This window comes from Narcine bancroftii, chromosome 3 (genome assembly GCF_036971445.1).
Source record: "Narcine bancroftii isolate sNarBan1 chromosome 3, sNarBan1.hap1, whole genome shotgun sequence".
NCBI lineage: Eukaryota > Metazoa > Chordata > Chondrichthyes > Torpediniformes > Narcinidae > Narcine > Narcine bancroftii.
In genome coordinates this window covers 244,330,207-244,350,095 of record NC_091471.1, presented here as the reverse complement: position 1 = coordinate 244,350,095, position 19,889 = coordinate 244,330,207, and the positions used below count along the sequence as shown (strand labels likewise).

The following is a 19,889-nucleotide window of genomic DNA, read 5'->3' as shown; positions in this document are numbered from 1 at the left end:
TCCCTCTTGAATATACACAGTCTCATTTTCTCCCCTTTCCCCCCCCCTCCCTTCCCTCCCTAACCATTAAACGTTCAACATATACAATAAACCCATTAAACAATGTCATCACACAATGAAAATAAACAAGAAAATTGTGTCATCTACTTTTACACACTGGGTCAGTTCATTTCGTCTTCTCATTCTATCATTTTAAGGGGTGGAGGTCCGCGGTAGGCCCTCTATGTTGTGTTCCATGTACGGTTCCCAAATTTGTTCGAATAATGTGACTTTATATTTTAAATTATGTTATTTTTCCCAATGGAATACATTTATTCATTTCCATGTACCATTGCTGTACTCTCAGGCTCTCTTTTGATTTCCAGGTTGACATTATACATTTTTTTGCTACAGCTAAGGCTATCATAATAAATCTTTTTTGTGTTTCATCCAGTTTGAGGCCTAATTCTTTACTTCTTATATTACTTAGAAGAAAGATCTCTGGATTTTTTGCTATGTGCTTTTTGTAATTTTATTTAATACCTGACTTAGATCTTCCCAAAACTTTTCCACTTTCTCACATGCCCAAATTGCATGTACTGTTGTTCCCATTTCCTTCTTACAGCGAAAACATCTACTAATATTGTTGGGTCCCATTTATTTAACTTCTGGGGCGTGATATATAACTTTTGGGCCTGTGTAGCCAATTATATTGTATCATGCGTAGCCTCATGTTTATTGTATTTCTCATAGTTCTGGAGCATAGCTTTTCCCATTTTTCATTCTTTATCTTTAGGTTTAGATCTTGTTCCCACTTTTGTTTGGGTTTATAGCTTATTTCATCATTTTCTTTCTCTTGCAGCTTGATGTACATGTTTGTTATAAATCTTCAGATAGCAGATGCTTTAAGAATTATTTTCCAGAACTCGATAGACTCAGGATCAGTACCCATGGATTGGAGGGTAGCTAATGTTACCCCACTATTTAAAAAGGGGGGTAGAGAAAAAGCGGGGAATTATAGGCCGGTGAGCCTTACATCAGTAGTGGGCAAAATGATGGAATCCATTATTAAGGATGTAATTATTACATCCATTATTAAGGAGCATATGACTAGCAGAGAAGGGATCGGACGGAGTCAACATGGATTTACAAAAGGTAAATCGTGCTTGGAAAATCTATTGGAATTCTTTGAGATGGTGACAGGTAAAATAGATGGGGGAGAGCCAGTGGATGTGGTGTACCTGGACTTCCAAAAGGCCTTCGATAAGTTCCTGCATAAACGACTGGCTTACAAAATCAAGGCTCATGGGATTGGGGGCAAAGTATTGATGTGGATTGAGAACTGGCTGGCAGGTAGAAGACAGAGAGTTGGGATAAATGGCTTGTTTTCTGAGTGGCAGGCGGTGACCAGTGGGGTGCCACAGGGATCTGTACTGGGACCCCAGCTGTTCACAATTTACATTAATGATCTGGATGAGGGGATTGGATGTAATATCTCCAAATTTGCAGATGACACTAAGCTAGGAGGGGTTGTGTGCACGGAAGAGGGGGTCAGGAAGCTCCAGTGTGATTTGGATAAATTGGGGGACTGGGCAGATACATGGCAAATGCACTACAATGTGGATAAATGTGAGGTTATCCACTTTGGTAATACAAACCGGAGGGCAGATTACTATTTGAATGGCAATAGATTAAGAGATGGGGAAGTGCAGAGAGACCTAGGGATACTTGTACACCAGTCTCTGAAGGCGAGCGTGCAGGTACAACAGGCGGTTAAAAAGGCAAATGGTACGTTGGCCTTCATATCAAGAGGGTTTGAGTATAGGAACAAGGATACCTTACTGTAGCTGTACAGGGCCTTGGTGAGACCACACCTGGAGTATTGTGTGCAGTTTTGGTCACCTTATCTAAGGAAGGATGTTCTTGCAATGGAGGGAGTGCAGAGGCGATTCACCAGGCTGATACCTGGAATGGAAGGAATGACTTATGAGGAAAGATTGCGCAAATTGGGATTGTACTTGCTGGAGTTTAGAAGATTGAGAGGGGATCTCATAGAGACATATAAAATTCTGCCAGGACTGGACAGAATGGATGCAGATGGGATGTTTCCAAGGATGGGAAAATCCAGAACCCGGGGCCATGGTTTGAGGATAATAGGCAAACCATTTAGGACCGAGATGAGGAGGAATTTCTTTACCCAGAGGGTGGTGAATCTGTGGAATTCATTGCCACAGGCAGTAGAGGCAGGTTCATTAAATATATTTAAGAGGGAATTAGATATATTTCTTCAGAATAAGGGTATTAAAGGTTACGGAGAGAAGGCGGGGACAGGGTACTGAACTTTAAGATCAGCCATGATCTCGTTGAATGGCAGAGCAGGCTCGAAGGGTCGAATGACCTACTCCTGCTCCTATCTTCTATGTCTATGTCTATGTCTTTATAATTGTGTCTGTAATCACATATTCAAAGCTGCTTCCTTCTGGTAACCTCAGTCTGCTTCCCAATTTGTCCTTTAAGTAGGTTTTCAGTTGGTGGTGTGCAAACATTGTACCGTGAGTTATTCCATATTTGTACTTCATCTGTTCAAATGATAATAAATTATTTCCCAAAAAACAATTTTCTATTCTTTTAATCCCTTTTCTCTCCCATTTTCTAAAGGAAAGGTTATCTATTGTGAAAGGGATTAGTTGATTTTGCATCAATAATAATTTTGGTAGTTGGTAATTTTTTTTTTCCTTTCTATGTGAATCTTCTTCCAAATGTTGAGCAGATGGTGCAGTACTGGTGAACTTCTATATTGCACCAGTTTTTCATCCCACTTATAAAGTATATGTTCTGGTACCTTCTCCCCTGTTTTATCTAGCTCTATCCTGGTCCAATCTGATTTTTCCCTTGTTTGACAAAAATCTGATAGACATCTTAATTGTGCTGCTCTATAATAATTCTTAGTTTGGTAGCTGCAAACCCCCTTGTTTGTACCATTCTGTTATTTTATCCAGCACTATCCTCAGTTTCCCCCCTTTCCATAAGAATTTCCTTATTATTCTCTTTAGTTCATTGAAGAATTTCTCTGTTAAGGGAATTGGTAACGATTGAAATGGGTATTGTATCCTTGGGAAGATATTCATTTTAATGCAATTTACCCTCCCTATCAATGTTAGTGGTAAATCTTTCCAATGTTCTAAGTCATCTTGTAATTTCTTCATTAATAGCTGATAATTTAATTTGCATAGATGGCCTAGATTATTATCTAGTCTAATACCTAGGTATCAGATTGCTTGTGTTTGCCATTTAAATGGTGATTCTTTTTTAAACTTTGAGAAATCCGCATTATTCATTGGCATCGCTTCACTTTTACTTGCGTTGATCTTGTACCCTGATATTTCTCCATATTCTTTCAATTTCTTATGTAATTCTTTTATTGATAATTCTGGTTCTGTTAAGTATACTATGATGTCATCTGCAAATAGACTGATTTTATATTCCTTCTCTTTTATTTTTATCCCTTTTATTTTATTTTCTGTCCTTATCAGTTCTGCCAATGTTTCTATTGCTAAAGCGAACAGTGAGGGAGATAGTGGACATCCCTGCCTAGTTGACCTGCTTAATTTAAATTGGTTCGATACATATCCATTTACTCTCACCTTCGCCAATGGTCCCTTATATATTTTTCTGGTAGGTTGAACCTCTGTAATACTTTGAATAAATAATTCCATTCTACCTTGTCAAAGGCTTTCTCTGCATCTAAAGCAACAGCCACTGTTGGCGTCTTATTACCTTGTACTGCATGGATTAAGTTAATGAACTTGCAGACATTGTCCGTTGTTCGTCTTTTCTTAATAAATCCAGTTTGATCTAGTTTTACTATTTTTGGTACACAGTCGGCTAATCTGTTTGCTAATAGTTTTGCTATTATCTTATAATCTGAGTTAAGTAGAGATATTGGTCTATACAATGCTGGTGTTAGTGGATCTTTCCCCGTCTTTGGTATTACTGTAATTATTGCTGTTTTACATGAATCTGGCATGTTTTGTGTTTCTTCAATCTGGTTCATTACTTCCAGGAGAGGAGGAATTAGTAACTCTTTAAATGTTTGGGCAGTACTTTTCAAAATCATATTTAAGGAGGAATAAAGAAGTGATGAATTTTGATAGTTTATTCATTATATTTCAGAGTTTTTCATTATATTCATTATATTGTCAGAATAATATGACATACAACCCTGAGATTCTTTTTCTGCGGGCCAGGCAGAATCAACCCTTATTGGCAGTGCAAGAGAAAACTGTACATAGCGTATACATGCAAACATATAAAAGAACTGTAACCAGAAACAGCGCGCTTCATTTATCAAAACAAGTAGTTGTAAAGAAAAATAAAGTCAACGTTTGATCAAGTAAACATTTTTTTTTCACTATATAAAAGACCATGAAATTATTTTTTTTAAAACTTTATTTATTTGTTCAAAATGCAGATAGTAAATAACATACAACAATAAACCAAAAACATGAATGTTATATTTTATAGAAAAAAAAAGAAAAAACAAAAAAAGAGAAAACCCACCCCCTCCCCCCCTTCAGCCAGCTCTCCTAAGGAGAGTCATAAAGAAAGAGAAAAAAATTAAGGAAAAATTAAACATACATATTAAAATCTAATCAACATAAATCAAAATATAAATATTCTGAATATAACAACCACTTACTAATAAACAAGCTATAGTTATCACACGAAACATATGTAATTTTTTCAATTATTAAACAGTATGTCCTCTCATTATGCCATCTATTAATATCAATCATATTCGTATTTTTACACATACTAACAATACATTTTTTCTCTACAGATAATGCTAAATATACAAAAGAATGTTGAAATTTATCTAATCACAAACCTTTCAGAGGTTGCAAACTGCCCAATAAAGATACTATCAGATCTAACGGTATTTTAATCTTATATAGATTTGGATTTATCCCAACCCTTTTTATCCATACCATCCTCTAATATTTAATACATAAATGGAACATAACCTTTCTCTGGTACCTTCATAAAAAAAGTCTCAAATTTAGTCATTTCAGGTAAAATCATATCGCTACCAAACACACATTTTACCAAAGATTAAATTTAAAAATAAAGAAACAAAGAATTCTTATCAATACCATAGCTGTCCCTCATCGTTTCGCTTATTCAAACGGTATAAACCTCGAACATTAAAAGTAGCAAACCTCAACTTTAACATATTTACTAATATTACTAAAGACTAATAATATCTCTATATAACTCAAATCATCGTATATAGGCCCTCCAATAGGAGAAAAAAAAATCACAAAGTAAAAGCTAGATAAAATGAAAATAAAAAATAAAGAAAGAAAAAATTAACACAACCCCCCCCCAAAAAAAAACTACCAAAAGGTAGTAAACCCTAAACAAAATTTGGATGTGGATCACCCACCAGTGGCTGATGACTAATAGAACCTAGAACAAATCTCTTCCTCCTCAGCCAAACAAAACAAAATCTCAAAATATCATAATAACGTAAAAAGTAAAATATTAATAAGAAGATTCTGCTATTCATCCAAGAGGTTCCAAACTCGGAGATCCCACTTCAAAAGAAGTTGGACTCTTTCCATTCCCATTTTTCCCATTTCTTCCGTTTCCAGAACAACCAGATTTTTCTTTAGGAGACAGTGGTGGACTACGTCTTTGTCCTCTTATATCTGGCAATGAATCAGCAAAAATCATTGCTTCATGGTCATCCTCAAAAAACCAAGGTTGATAGTCTCCATGAAACACCTTCAACACTGCCGGATAACGAAAAGTAGACTTATAACCTTTACGCCACAAAACTTCTTTAACTGGATTAAATCGACGTTGACTAACTTCTTGACTCAAATCAGGATAGAAAAAAACTCTGCTATACTGAATCAATAACGGAGTTTGTCTTTTTCTCGCATTTTGTGTGGCAAGATGGTGTAGAGTCTAGATGTGTAATCCCGACCTCCCTGGCCGGACTTTTAAAGACCATGAAATTATGTTTAAAAATGAACATTGTTCCTTGAATACACATGTCAAGTTAAATTAGATCATTTTTACTCTGATATAAACCCTCTATGTGACAAATGTAACATTTGCTGAGGCTTCCTTGATTCACATGTTTTGGACTTGCCCTAGTTTAGGAACATTTTGGGAAGATATTTTTCAAACATTACTGGTGATTCACAAGGTTAAATTAGAACTTTGTCCTTTAATTGCTCTTTTTTGGATAATTTCGAGATGATAACCTTTTACTGACTCCAACTCAAAACCGAATTTTATCTTCATTGACAGCCAGATGTGCAATTTTCTTAAATGGAAAGATAATACTCCACCTACACATGCACAATGGTTAAGTGATATTATGTCTTGTTTAAGTTTTAAAAGATTAGATTTGCCATTAAAGATTCAAATACTAATTTCATAAAGATGGGGCCCTTTTATGGATCATAATCATAATCTAAAGTTAAGGTTTTCAGACCCTTTGATGCTGTGCTGTCTGTTTCCAGCTTTTCGTCACTTGATACCCACTTGCTTAATAGTCAGGATTTTGAATTATGAGTTTTTTCCCCTGACAATTTGTGTTCCTTACATAAATTGTACTGTTCAATTTCTGTATTATTGTAAAGCTCAATAAAGAATATCTTAAAAAGGAAGAAAATGAACATTATAAAAGATAAATACATCATACAAAGGAATTTCTCTAAGATTACACGCATTAAGTCTGGTTGCTTGTTGCCGCTGTGCATCGGTGGCACCTACGCACGCACGCAAAAGCCCACGATATTCTAAAAGTTTGAGAATTTTCAAAATATCAGGATTCTCAGGTGGTTCAGATTTCTGGTCTTCAGCTGTACGCAGATAAGCCATCTCAACTGAAGCAGATTGTTGAAGCCACAACATTTCTTGCCATTGTTCATCGGTGTCTATCTTTGAAATTGTCAATCCAGCAGCTGAAATAATCTCTTCCTGGCACCTGTCCCTTACCTCCCACCAGCTCTGCTGTGCTAACAACCCTTAATAGTCTCAGTACGTTGCCTTCTTTACTGCAGTGTTAAAGCCCAGCCAGGAACACTTGGAAGTGCATAAGAGCTCATCTGAAAGTTACGAATCCAATCCCCACCCAACAGTAATTTACAAAGTCCTTGCACTGTTTTCCTCTGAATATATTTTTTGGTTGTAAATAAAGTTTATTTTTTGGAAAAATAACACATTTGAGTCCAAGCAGGATTCATAAGGAAAAGAAACTCAAGTCAGTTCTGGCTCAGGACAAGATCCCCGAAGTGCATCACACAGACAACCATTGTTAGGTACTAGGTCGCACTGATCTGTGAAAACTCCACACATTGGCCACCTGCAGCTCTTTTGTACTCAAACTTTAGAGGAAAAGGGAGCTGCCTCTGCCCTCATTAGCAGCAGGGATAATGAGGGGTTGTAGGATGTGCTCACAGGTGTTTAGTTCAAACTGGTAACAGGACATCAATGGGTAGCCATCCCAATGTTCACAATCCATCCATCACAAGCAAGAACTTGAACCAACACCGCCTCACTAAGTGCAGGGGTCACTCGCTTTATTCCAAGAATCAGCTGTGGCTCTCCCATGCACCTTGAATTCATAAAGATGTTGGCTTACATCCCATTCCAGAGATTCAAGCACAAAAATCTAGGCCGTCTAATACCAGGATGAAGCTTGACTGTCTTAGCCAAATCTTCCCCAAGGTAAACTTGGCTCCTACACAAAAAAATCTCAATACACCCAGAGGAAGGGGCGGGGGGGGGGGGGGGGGGGATGGGGAAAAGAGTCACAATAGTAGTTTGAATTTTAAGTGCACCACAGAGGATATTCACCCTGGGGGGGGGGGGGGGGGTAATCATATTAGGATTACTTAGATGAATAAAAAGGCATCAAACAAATGCAGAGATTTATGGAGATTGCAATTACTGAGATGCACTCATCAAAGAAATATTCTTCTTGGGTGTGTTGGTCCTGTGGTTAACTTGCCAGATGCCAGCACTATTGAAATAGATGGTTATATGTGTGAGGTGGGGAAGGTTTAGTTTGTTGAGTAGGTTTATATAGGTCAGGACAACATTGTGGGCTGAGGGACCTCAACTATGTTCTACGAATTGGATGTATGGGCTCAAATCCAAACATACAGGTGGGGAATTCAAATAATGAAGCATTTTTGAAATATAAAGTTTGAATTTGTAATGAAGACTTTAGAACAGGGGTAGCCAACCTTTTAGTTTTTAATATAGACATACAGCACAGTAACAGGCCATTTTGCCCCACAAATAGGTACCGGGGACTAGATTAATTGGGCGACGGACACGTGGGCTGAAATGGCCTGTTACCATGCTGTATGTCTAAATTAAAAATTAAAAAGGTTGGCCACCCCTGCTTTAGAAGAATTGATAATACTCTTCTGGGTTTACAAATACCTACCTGAAAATCTCTTTACCTTGATGTAAATGGCTCTGTAAATGTAAATGGCGCTGCTGATCAACTGATGAACTGCTCAAACCAATCCACCGCGACTCTACCATTTAAATTAAAAGTTTTTTTTTAAATATAGACAAACAGCATGGGAACAGACCCTTCCAGCCACAAGCCCATGCCACCCAAAATAACCAATTTAACCTGAAACGTCCATACATTTTAAAAGGTGGAAGGAAGCCGGAGCGCCCAGAAGACACCCACGCAGACAAGGGGAGAACGTACAAACTCCTTACGGACATAACATCAACCTCCCCTCCAAACTTTAGAGAGAGGCATGCCATTCACTGGTACAAGATTTGGAATGGGGTGGGGGGGGGGGGGGGAGAGAGCACGAGATTTATAATAAGAAAGTCCGAATAGGGCACCGACAGCCAGGGTGGAAAAAGTTTGGGCTTGGTTACTGGAGCGAGAAGGGGTTTTGCTTCTCTGACAATGCCAAGGGAAGGAAGAGAGCAGAACTGAGCTCTCTGCTTCTAAGTCTGCCCACGGAATTTCAGACACATAACCAGCTGGCCAGTCGGCAGCACCCAAAGACACGGGGGTGTAGAGGAGAGCTTCAAGTTCCTCGGAGTCCACTTATGTCGTGACCTAACAACATCTCTTCACTTGTCAGGAAGGCGCAACAGCGACTGCACTTCCTAGGAAGACTGAAGCGGGCGAGGCCACTGGCCCCCACTACGTCACCCTTCGACAGGAGCTCTATCGAGAGCATCCCGGCCAACTGCAGAGAAATGGATCAGAGGTCAATCAACAGGACCACAAAAGTCTCCCTGCCCGCCCCTCCCCCCCCCCAATCAAAGTGATCTAGCAGGATGGCTGTCTGAGCCAGGTGTGTAAAATCAGTAAGGACATCTTCCACCCTGCACACAGCATCTTTCAGCTGCTTCTGTCAGGAGTATCAGAGCTAGCACCACCTGGCTGAGAACATGCTCATACTAACCATCCGAGACTCTCATATTCACGAAACAACATTTATTGCTTACTTGTCCTGCACGTGCATTGTTTGTCTGCATGTGTGATGTGTCTGGTTGTAGATCTACGGGTTTTGCACTGAGAATCAGAGAACACTGTTTTGTCAAGTTGCCCTTGTGCAAGAGGAAGTCAATATTTTGAGCCTTCATTGTAAATGATGCCAAAAAATGCCAGTATGAGTCAGGGTAGAAAGAAAAGCAGGGGCAGACCAGCGCAGGAAGGCATTGAGAATGAAGATGCAACAAATTTCCCTAAAATGGAAACACTGGACTTGGTTCTCCAATTCCAGCATTGAAAAAAGAAACTCATCCATTTCAATAGGTTGGCTTTTCACCACACTCCTGACCAGCTTGATTTACTGCATGCCTGTAAATCATATAAATGTGGAATGCATCCAAGTGCATGAAACCAGTGCCAAACCACCATTGAAAATTCCAAGCGAAACATATTTCAGTCGGCAATCTGCTCTTGTTAAAGGCTTACTTTCTTGAACAACTAAACTGGAGCTGATTAGTGACAGCAGCTTGGAAGGAGTGCCCGCAAGTGCGGGAAGCGGAAACACCCAAATTGGGCACCCCCCCCCCCCCACACCTCGTGGGACAGTAGCATTGCCTGCAGGGCTCGCTCACTGAACTCATCCCGCCCGTTCGCTGCTGGACTACGGCTCCAATAGATGGACTGGATGCATCAGATCTTCACTTGATGCGCTGCTGAGAATAACAAGGGCTTTGTGAGGCATTATGTCAAGCACATCAACAGAGCTTAATGAACTGAACCTGATGTGTATATGCTTATGCATTCACGGGGTTTAGACACTCTACTGCCATTAGCAGCCTTGCATATGGTATATTTAATCATTCCCTTTGATAATAACTTGTCCCAACACCATTATCAGGATTAATCATTTTTTTACAGATGGATTTCAATGAACTGTTTAAGTTCATTTGGAGCCATTGCTTCTAAAGGGTGCATGGCTGTCCATTTTGAAAAGCCGATGCAATTTCTCTGGTTGGGCTTGTAGCGTTTGGGTGGTGCTGTTATGGGTGGCACGGTTCGCAGAGCAGTTAGCGCAATACTGTTACAGCGTCAGCAATCAGGACCAGGGTTCGAATCCCGTGCTGTCCGTAAGGAGCTTGTCTGTTCTCCCAGTGTCTATGTGGGTTTTCCCCAAGTGCTCCAATTTCCTCCCACCGTTCAAAGTGTACCAGTGGTCAGTTGAGCTGCATGGGCTTGTGGGCTGTAAGTCTAAATAATTTTTTTTTAAGAATATTAAATTTAAATATTGTAAACATAGAAAAGTGCTGGAGAAACTCAGCAGCGTCAATCTCCGAGGATCCATCCTGGAGCCTCCATGTTGATGCAATCACGAAGAAGGCTCGCCAGCGACTAGACTAGAGGTGTCAGAGGAGATTGGGTACATCACTGAAGGCTCTCAAAATCTTCCACAGGTGCACCGTGGTGAGCATTCTGGCCGGTGGCATCACTGCCTGGTAGGGAAGCGTCAACTCTCAGGACAAGAATAAACTCCAGGCGGTTGTTAACTCTGCCTGAGACATCACAGGCACCAGACTTCACTCCGTCAATGACATCTACGTGAGGCGGTGTCTTAAAAAACAGCCTATCCTCAAAGACCCCCACCACCGAGCGGGAAGGAGGTCCAGGAGCCTGAAGACGAGCACTCAGCAGCACAAGGACAGCTTCTACCCCACTGCCATCAGATTCCTGAATGATCAATGAACCAAAGACATGGCCTTACTTTTCGTGCACTATTATTTTAATTTTTTTATAGTAACGTTTTAAGACGGTTATAATATGAATGCTTGCACCATGATGCTGTTGCAAAACACCAAATTTCACGACTTGTTCATGACAATAAATTTTGATTCTGAATTGAGCATTTAATATTGTATCACATTTCAGCTGTCATCTGATTCACATCACATTCTTTACATCTTGAGAACATCCCAAACCACGTTACCACCATTCAGTGCAAGCTCACATCAATTGTATTGATTCAGCAATTCAATCATCTGTGTTTAAATAGAAGATAAAATATATAAAATTCCCCTTACCCCTCCCCCCCCCACTAACCTCCACAAACACGGTGTGATTCCTTTTCCTCACACAAAAGGGGTCATACATTCCCACCTGTTGGGGAGATCCAGGGGGCTGCTGGCAACTTTAACGCATTGAAAATCTTTGCCTGCCTGACTGTGGACTAAAGGAAATTTCATTAAATATGGCATCTTCTGTTTTATCTTCAGTCTTGAGTTGGCAGCTCCAGTTCTCCCACAGTTCAGCAGGTCCAAAACCTTCCCTCGAGTCACCGACCCAGTGCGACGAGAGAAAGCTCAAAACACGGGGAGCAGATCTCCTCTCAGCTTCAACCAAAAGCATCGTTCAACCAACAATGGCACAAGCTTCATGTGATGCTTATATTAAAAACCCTTTTGATACGGTTTCTCAGTTTAGAACATAGAGCTTTAAGACACAGTACAGGCCTATGTATTCCTACCAAAAAAATACTAAACCCTTCCTATCTCATAATCCTCTATTTTTCTTTCAACCAGGTGCACGTCTAAGTCTTTCTTTAAAGCCCCTCATGTTTCAGCTTCCACCAGTCCAGGCACTCCCCCCCCCACCCAACTTTTTGTGTACAAAACTTTCCCCTGACATCTCCCTGAAACTTTTCTCCCTTCACTTTGCACAGATATCCTCTGATGTTTGCTATTCCCACACTGGGGAAAAAGTCACTGGCTGTCTACCTTATCTATCTCTTAGAATCTTGTAGACCTCTATTAAGTCATCCTTCTTCGTTCCAAAGAGAAAAGTCCCAGCTCCGCTAACCTTGCCGCATAAGACTTTCCAATCCAAGCAATGCTTAAAATTGTGATTGAATCTCTCCATCATCTCCCCATCTAGCCAGACAACCCTAGAGGATACATGCAGCCTTCGAGCTCAAGATTCCTGCCTCCCAATTTCCATCAACCCACCACGAGCAGCTAAATATTCCACTGGAAAGCAGCTGGTGTCCAATACTTTTGTCTCAATCTTCTCTACCTTTTCGTTCCCCTTCCTTCAAGTGTCAACCACACACTTTTGTAGTTACAAGGGTTAAGATATTGTATCTGCACCCTGGACAAGAAATGTATTTAAGTCAAGTTTACTTATCAGAGTGAAACACAAAAGTCTTCAAACACTGGGATTGTAAAAAGACAGCGAAATGCTGGAGGAACTCACCCAGCTTTTTCAGCGACTCTACAAGATTCTAATATTGGCGATGTTTCGGGTCTGAGCCCTAGTTCAAGGAATAAGGAGGAAATCTCAGAATTCAGACAGTGCCAGCTGGGGGAGAATCCAGACCAACAAAAGGGGTTCATTGGATATGATAAGGGACGTGGTAGGAATTTATCATGTTTGTGCGAAAGGAGGCAGAATGGAGAGACAGAGATAGGGAAAGGCGATGGGGGAAAGGGGGGGGGGTTTAATGGAAGCCGGAGAAGTCGACGACAACATAATCCGGTTCGAGGGCGCCCAGTCAGAAGATGAGGTGTTGCTCCTCCAATTTGCGGGAGGTCTCAGTCTGGCAGTGCATGAAACCATGGACGGACATATCAGCAAGGGAATGCGTGGCCACTGGGAGATCCAGCTATTCCGTCAGACAGAGCCGCAACAAAGCAATCTCCCAGTCTATGTCTAGTCTCTCCAATGTAGAGGAGACTATAACAGGTTGTCACTTTTGCACCATATCACAAGATTTTTCCATCCTCTCTCTCTGTAATGCAACTTATTATTGCCAAAGAAGCTAACGCGTTTGTCATCTGCAAATCTGATTACTCTGTTGGAGCTCGTCCCTGTCATGGTTGCGAGTAACTTAAATTTATACTGAATGGAAAAAATAAACACCAATTTGCTAACCATAACATTGCCAGAGTAGATGAAGAATTCCGATGGTTTACTAATACAGGGAAATAAACCTGCCAGCCTCACCCAGTTTGGCCCACATGTTTCCAGACCACCAATGTGGTTAATATTTAACTACCTCTGAAATGGCCTGTGGAGCAGTGAGGTTTGGCCGATAAACTTGTCCATCATGAACAAGTAAACAGAGCAAAAATCTCCCTGGAGGCTCAGCTGGCAGCCTTGGATGTCAGACGAATAGGTGTCACTGAAATGGAATGGAATCAGTCAGCGGGAATTTTCTGTGGGAATTTATGCCCCCACCATTTCTGAGCAAAAGCCCTCGATACTTCATTCATGGAAGCTGTGTCTTCTAATATAACGCAAGTATACCGGGAAAGACCATATAAATAGGTTGATGACAATACTTCTAAGTATCAAATCTCCCCTCATTCTTCTACACTCCAGGGAATAATGTCCTAGCCTGTTTAATCTTTCCCTGTCCCAGCAACATCCTTGTAAATCTTCTCTGCACTCTTTCTATCTCATTGATATCTTTCCTGTAGTTCGGTGACCAGAACTGGACACAATACTCCAAATCTGGCGTCACCGATGTCTTACACAACTTTACCATAACATCCCAACTCCTGTACTCAATATTTTGATTAATGAAGACCAATGCCAAAAGCTCTCAATAACCCACGACACCACTTTTAGGCGTGACAGTGTATATAGAGGTGTTTGGCTCTCAGAATGGGAGCGAGTGAGAGAGACAGAGACTTTGGTTCCAGAGGCAAGTTTTGGAAGACGGCCTGGTCAAAGGAGAGGACTGGCTGTCCGGTGTTTTCCTTGGAATAGGAGAAACAGAAAGGAACTCTGTGCTGGCCTGAAAGAAAAAGGTTATCATCTGGAGAACCCTGAAAGGGGGCAAGTTGTGGATGCCCTGGAACAAGAAAAACTTTCTCTCGGAGAACCAACATGAACCCTTCTGAGTGGTAACCATTTACCAAAGCAATAAAGTGAACTCAACATGATTATCCAACTGCACGAAAACCAACAAGGTCGGGTCAGATACAGCAATGAGCTCTCTGAACCCTTCTCCATTAACAATGGCGTGAAGCAAGGCTGTGTTCTCGCACCAACCCTCTTTTCAATCTTCTTCAGCATGATGCTGAACCAAGCCATGAAAGACCCCAACAATGAAGACGCTGTTTACATCCGGTACCGCACGGATGGCAGTCTCTTCAATCTGAGGCGCCTGCAAGCTCACACCAAGACACTAGAGAAACTTGTCCGTGAACTACTCTTTGCAGATGATGCCGCTTTAGTTGCCCATTCAGAGCCAGCTCTTCAGCGCTTGACGTCCTGCTTTGCGGAAACTGCCAAAATGTTTGGCCTGGAAGTCAGCCTGAAGAAAACTGAGGTCCTCCATCAGCCAGCTCCCCACCATGACTACCAGCCCCCCCACATCTCCATCGGGCACACAAAACTCAAAACGGTCAACCAGTTTACCTATCTCGGCTGCACCATTTCATCAGATGCAAGGATCGACAATGAGATAGACAACAGACTCGCCAAGGCAAATAGCGCCTTTGGAAGACTACACAAAAGAGTCTGGAAAAACAACCAACTGAAAAACCTCACAAAGATAAGCGTATACAGAGCCGTTGTCATACCCACACTCCTGTTCGGCTCCGAATCATGGGTCCTCTACCGGCACCACCTACGGCTCCTAGAACGCTTCCACCAGCGTTGTCTCCGCTCCATCCTCAACATCCATTGGAGCGCTCACACCCCTAACGTCGAGGTACTCGAGATGGCAGAGGTCGACAGCATCGAGTCCACGCTGCTGAAGATCCAGCTGTGCTGGATGGGTCACGTCTCCAGAATGGAGGACCATCGCCTTCCCAAGATCGTATTATATGGCGAGCTCTCCACTGGCCACCGTGACAGAGGTGCACCAAAGAAAAGGTACAAGGACTGCCTAAAGAAATCTCTTGGTGCCTGCCACATTGACCACCGCCAGTGGGCTGATAACACCTCAAACCGTGCATCTTGGCGCCTCACAGTTTGGCGGGCAGCAGCCTCCTTTGAAGAAGACCGCAGAGCCCACCTCTCTGACAAAAGGCAAAGGAGGAAAAACCCAACACCCAACCCCAACCAACCAATTTTCCCTTGCAACCGCTGCAATCGTGTCTGCCTGTCCCGCGTCGGACTGGTCAGCCACAAACGAGCCTGCAGCTGACGTGGACTTTTTACCCCATCCATAAATCTTCGTCCGCGAAGCCAAGCCAAAGAAAAAGAAGAAAGTGAACTTTATTAATGCTAACTTCTGTGCACAGTCCAAGAATTGCCTGCAACCAGTGAGATTGGACTGTGAACCAAAAAACTTTTCTAAACTTATATTTGCATCACACACACCTGCGCTTAGAATTAGAGGGCAAGTCACTAGAGATTAAAGTTTGATTCGGTTTTCATGTTCAAAGGTAACTAAAAGCAACTTTTGTTTAAGAAACCCTTTGTCTATTGCTGCTGGGTTTTGGGGACTCATAACACAGGGAATCATGTTCTACCACCCTCCTCAATGCCCTAATATTTGCAATGTGTATCCTTCCAACACAAATTTCAAAATTGAGCTTTCTTAAGAATAATCAAAATTTATCTTTCTAGAGTTCAGATTTTTTTTGTTGCAAGAAATAAATAACCCTGAGCCATTTTTTTGGTTGCAGGACCAGGAGGCCATTCAGTCCCTCCAGCCCGTGCTGTCACCCTGCAACGTGGTCCGCCAACCACCCACCCCCACCCCCCCCAACCCCCGCGGGAACACAGGGTCGCGACGGCCGTGACATCACCGCATTCCAGTGGAAACTGTGTGGGAGTCTGGCTCGTCCGGCCAAGGCTGCAGAGCCTCTCCACGGACAGGAAAGTGGATTCACGAAGGGGGGAGGGGTGGGCGTTCGCGAGGGGGCGGCTCCAAGTTCAGCACCGGACCAAGTCTATCGTTTTTAAACAACCCAGGGCTCTCACCCCTCGCTGGGACGCCTAGCCGGGGGTCCGCTGCAAGCCCTGAAACTTTCGGGGGGGGGGGGGGGGGGGGGTCCTCTTACAGCGGCGGCCCCGGATCAAACGGAATGAGAGAGGGCAGCCAGTGTCCCCCCGACCCTGACAAGCGCCCCACTACTCACTGTACTTTAACTCCGGTCGACTTGGGCCAGTGTCCGAGGGAACTCCCTTGAAATTACATGGGGGGGGGGGGGGGGGGGCGGTGAAGAAACCAGGAATCTCTGTGAAACCCAGGCTACAAACCCCTCTCCCCCATACTCACCTCGACCAGCCACCTTATGCCATAGGTGCTGTGGTTGAGAACCATTCTAGACCAACGAACAGAACTTCCCCCCCCCACGAGGGATCAAGGGGTTGCCCCCCTCAGAGGGATCAAGGGGTTTCTCCCCCCCCTCCAGAGGGATCAAGGGGTTTCTCCCCCCCCCTCCAGAGGGATCAAGGGGTTTCTCCCCCCCCCTCCAGAGGGATCAAGGGGTTTCTCCCCCCTCCAGAGGGATCAAGGGGTTTCTCCTCCCCCCTCCAGAGGGATCAATGGGTTTCTCCCCCCCTCCAGAGGGATCAAGGGGTTTCTCCCCCCCTCCAGAGGGATCAAGGGGTTTCTCCCCCCCCTCCAGAGGGATCAAGGGGTTTCTCCCCCCACTCCAGAGGGATCAAGGGGTTTCTCCCCCCCACTCCAGAGGGATCAAGGGGTTTCTCCCCCCCACTCCAGAGGGATCAAGGGGTTTCTCCCCCCCACTCCAGAGGGATCAAGGGGTCCCCCCCCTCCAGAGGGATCAATTGGGCATGGCCTAGCTTTTCATCAAAGCCGGATTTTCTTTTAAAAACTGATGCACACCAGCCTCTCCGAGCAACTACCTTGCAACAACAACAAAAATCCTGCTGCACCTTTTTTTTCCGCCTGTATCTTGCACGGGACAGGTACGTCGTTGGCAGCACCAGCCGACAATGGACAATCACCTCCCGTACGTCGGTGAATGGGTTCGGTCCGAGCTGCAACTTTGTCGCATTGCATGGCAACAAATGTTCACTTTTTCCCTGCCCCCCCCCCCCTCCCTCCCCCAAAGAAAGGGACGGGCACGCTGCTAAAGAGAGAGAGGGAGAGTCTGGAGACGTGAAGTGAAAGCACAAATGCTGGAGAAATTCAGCAAGTCAAACGGGATCCTTGAACCTCTTCATCACTGCGAGGGAGCGAGCATTATCCTTCATAAGGTAAAGGTAAGACTACACAACTTGGGGGGGGGGGGTTGACACGCAATTTATTCCGAGGGAGGAGATAAGATGAAGGCAGCGAAAAATCAACTGAAAGGCAAAATTCTGCCCAGTTCCCAAAAGAACATAGACGGCCTCTGGTCCTGCGTTCATTTACAGTTCCAGTGGAAAAAAAAACACTTGCTCCAAAAGGTTCTTCATTTCCATGCCAAACCCCCCCCCCAAACGGGGAACGTTCAAGATTGCCTCTTCTCAAAGAAATAAAAATTGCATCGTCTGCTTACCTGATGGATGAGCTGAACACTGGCGCAGAAATGTGGCAAGTAAAATCACACCGGCTTCCAGGAACCACCTTCTCGACTTCCAGCACTCCATCTTCAACCACATAAACTTCCAGAGGCGGTGACTCTGCCCCTCTCAGCCAGCCTGATTTGGAAGGACGCTCGCTAAGGTGCCTGAGTGTGCATGAATCGGTGGGGAAATACTATGCAGCCATCCAGTTGTTAACAACTAAATTCTCTCTCTCTCTCTCTCTCTCTGCCTGTCTGTCTGGGCACCGACTACCCCAGTGTTTCTCTGGACATTTGGGAGGAGTTGGGTTTTTAAAAAAAGTTGTCTTGGAAAGTTGCTGCTGGGGTGGGCTTCTCTCCCCCCCCTCCCCTCCTCTGTCACGGTGGAAAATTTGGCGAGAGAGAGATTGTTCAGCCGATCACATTGACACTGGAGGGGGGGGGGGGGGAGAAATTAAAAAAAGACCAGCAAATCAACGCAGACCCTTTGCTCACAGCCGAACCCGCCAGGCGGCCAACGAAACAAATCTGCTCTCTGATTGGTCCAAAGTTTGTTACACTTCAACTTCCAAATGGTCATCCTGCCTTGATCATTACCCCGGAAAAGCAAGCTTGGTAGTTGTGCAAATGGGCTGGGAAGAGAGAGAAAATATATTTGGAATAGCATTGTTCAAGCAGCGATTGGAAGGACTGATTTAATAGCAAAATATATGAAAAAAAAATCGACGGATCCGAGATGTGTTTAAACACCCGGTGCATCAACATTTTTTCAAAAGTGAGCGTTGCATATTATATCAATGCAATGTGGAATTTAAGCCTGAGTTCATTTTCATACGAGTTTCTTTTTTGTCGCGGGTGTTTAAAACACGACAATGCTGGAAACATTGAACACGTTGGAAACACTCAGGCAACACCTGTAGAAGGAGACCTTCCATTGCAATTTATCCCCTAGAATATGCTGGTATCCAGTTATGAAATTCCAGCAGTCCCAATCATTCCTAATGAATTCCATTTCTGCAACACTTCTCACTCCGAATGTGTAATTTTTTTTTAAAGAGTATTCCCTAAATCCCAGGCGCTGTGGCTATCCTCACGGCCAGAGAGCCAGCTGTTTCCGTCATCTTTGAAATTACTACAAAGTATTAGGTAATGTGTGCAGTCATTTCTCCAAGAGCGGCCCTTGCACAGCTAATTGGTAGGGGCTCGCTCACTGTCGTGGTGGGATTTACTCAGAGCAGGATTGAAAGAATGTCAGTGGGTGTGCAAGGAAATCTGGGGATGGGGGGGCGCTGGTGGGGAGAGAGAGGGTGAGATGTGCTGGTGGGGAGGGATGGAGGGAGAGGGTGGGATGGGAGGCTGGAGGGGATGATGGGAAAGGGTGGGATGGAGGGCTGATGGGGAGGGATGGAGGGAGAGGGTGGGATGGGAGGCTGGTGGGAAGGGTGGGATGGGGGCAGGTGGGGAGGGAGTAAGAGTGGGATGGGAGGTAGTGGGGTGGAGATGGGAGGTGGTGGTGAGTGGGATGGGAGTGGTGTGGAATGCAGGGGGAGGGGGGTGGGGGTTCTGGTGGGATAGGTGGGGGGTGGAGGTTACCCTCCCTGTTCTGACGAAAACCTAGTATCTACTAATGTCAGCCAATTAAGTTGTTCAAGAACTGTCGCACACTCCAAATTTGGAAGAGAAATAGCAAAGTGAATTGCTCATATTTTAGATATTTTAATACTTGAAAATGAGAATAGATTATTATCAAGGTGTCAGTTACAACATCATTAAATATCACTTACCTTTTATTACTTTAAAATCTGTCACACATTGCAGTACTTGTATGAGAAAATTACTGTCTAGATACAAAAGATTGCTTTGTAAAATGCCAAGAGTTTGCTAAGCCATAATTATGTTTTAGTATATCGGTAAAATATCAATTATGTCTCACGCGAAAAGAGGGAAGT

At 43.4% G+C, this 19,889-nt stretch overlaps 1 protein-coding gene across 2 annotated transcripts in view; it reads right to left on the bottom strand.

Annotated features, from left to right (window-relative positions):
- The window catches only part of LOC138758440 (collagen alpha-1(XI) chain-like), a 337,229-nt gene extending 318,866 nt beyond the window's left edge, over positions 1 to 18,363 (bottom strand). For both annotated transcript variants that reach the window (XM_069927352.1, XM_069927353.1), the window contains exon 1: positions 17,935 to 18,363. In XM_069927352.1, coding sequence (XP_069783453.1) covers positions 17,935 to 18,037 — 103 coding nt within the window. In that variant the 5' untranslated portion in view covers positions 18,038 to 18,363. The remainder of the gene's footprint in view (positions 1 to 17,934) is intronic.
- Positions 18,364 to 19,889: the final 1,526 nt, after the last annotated feature.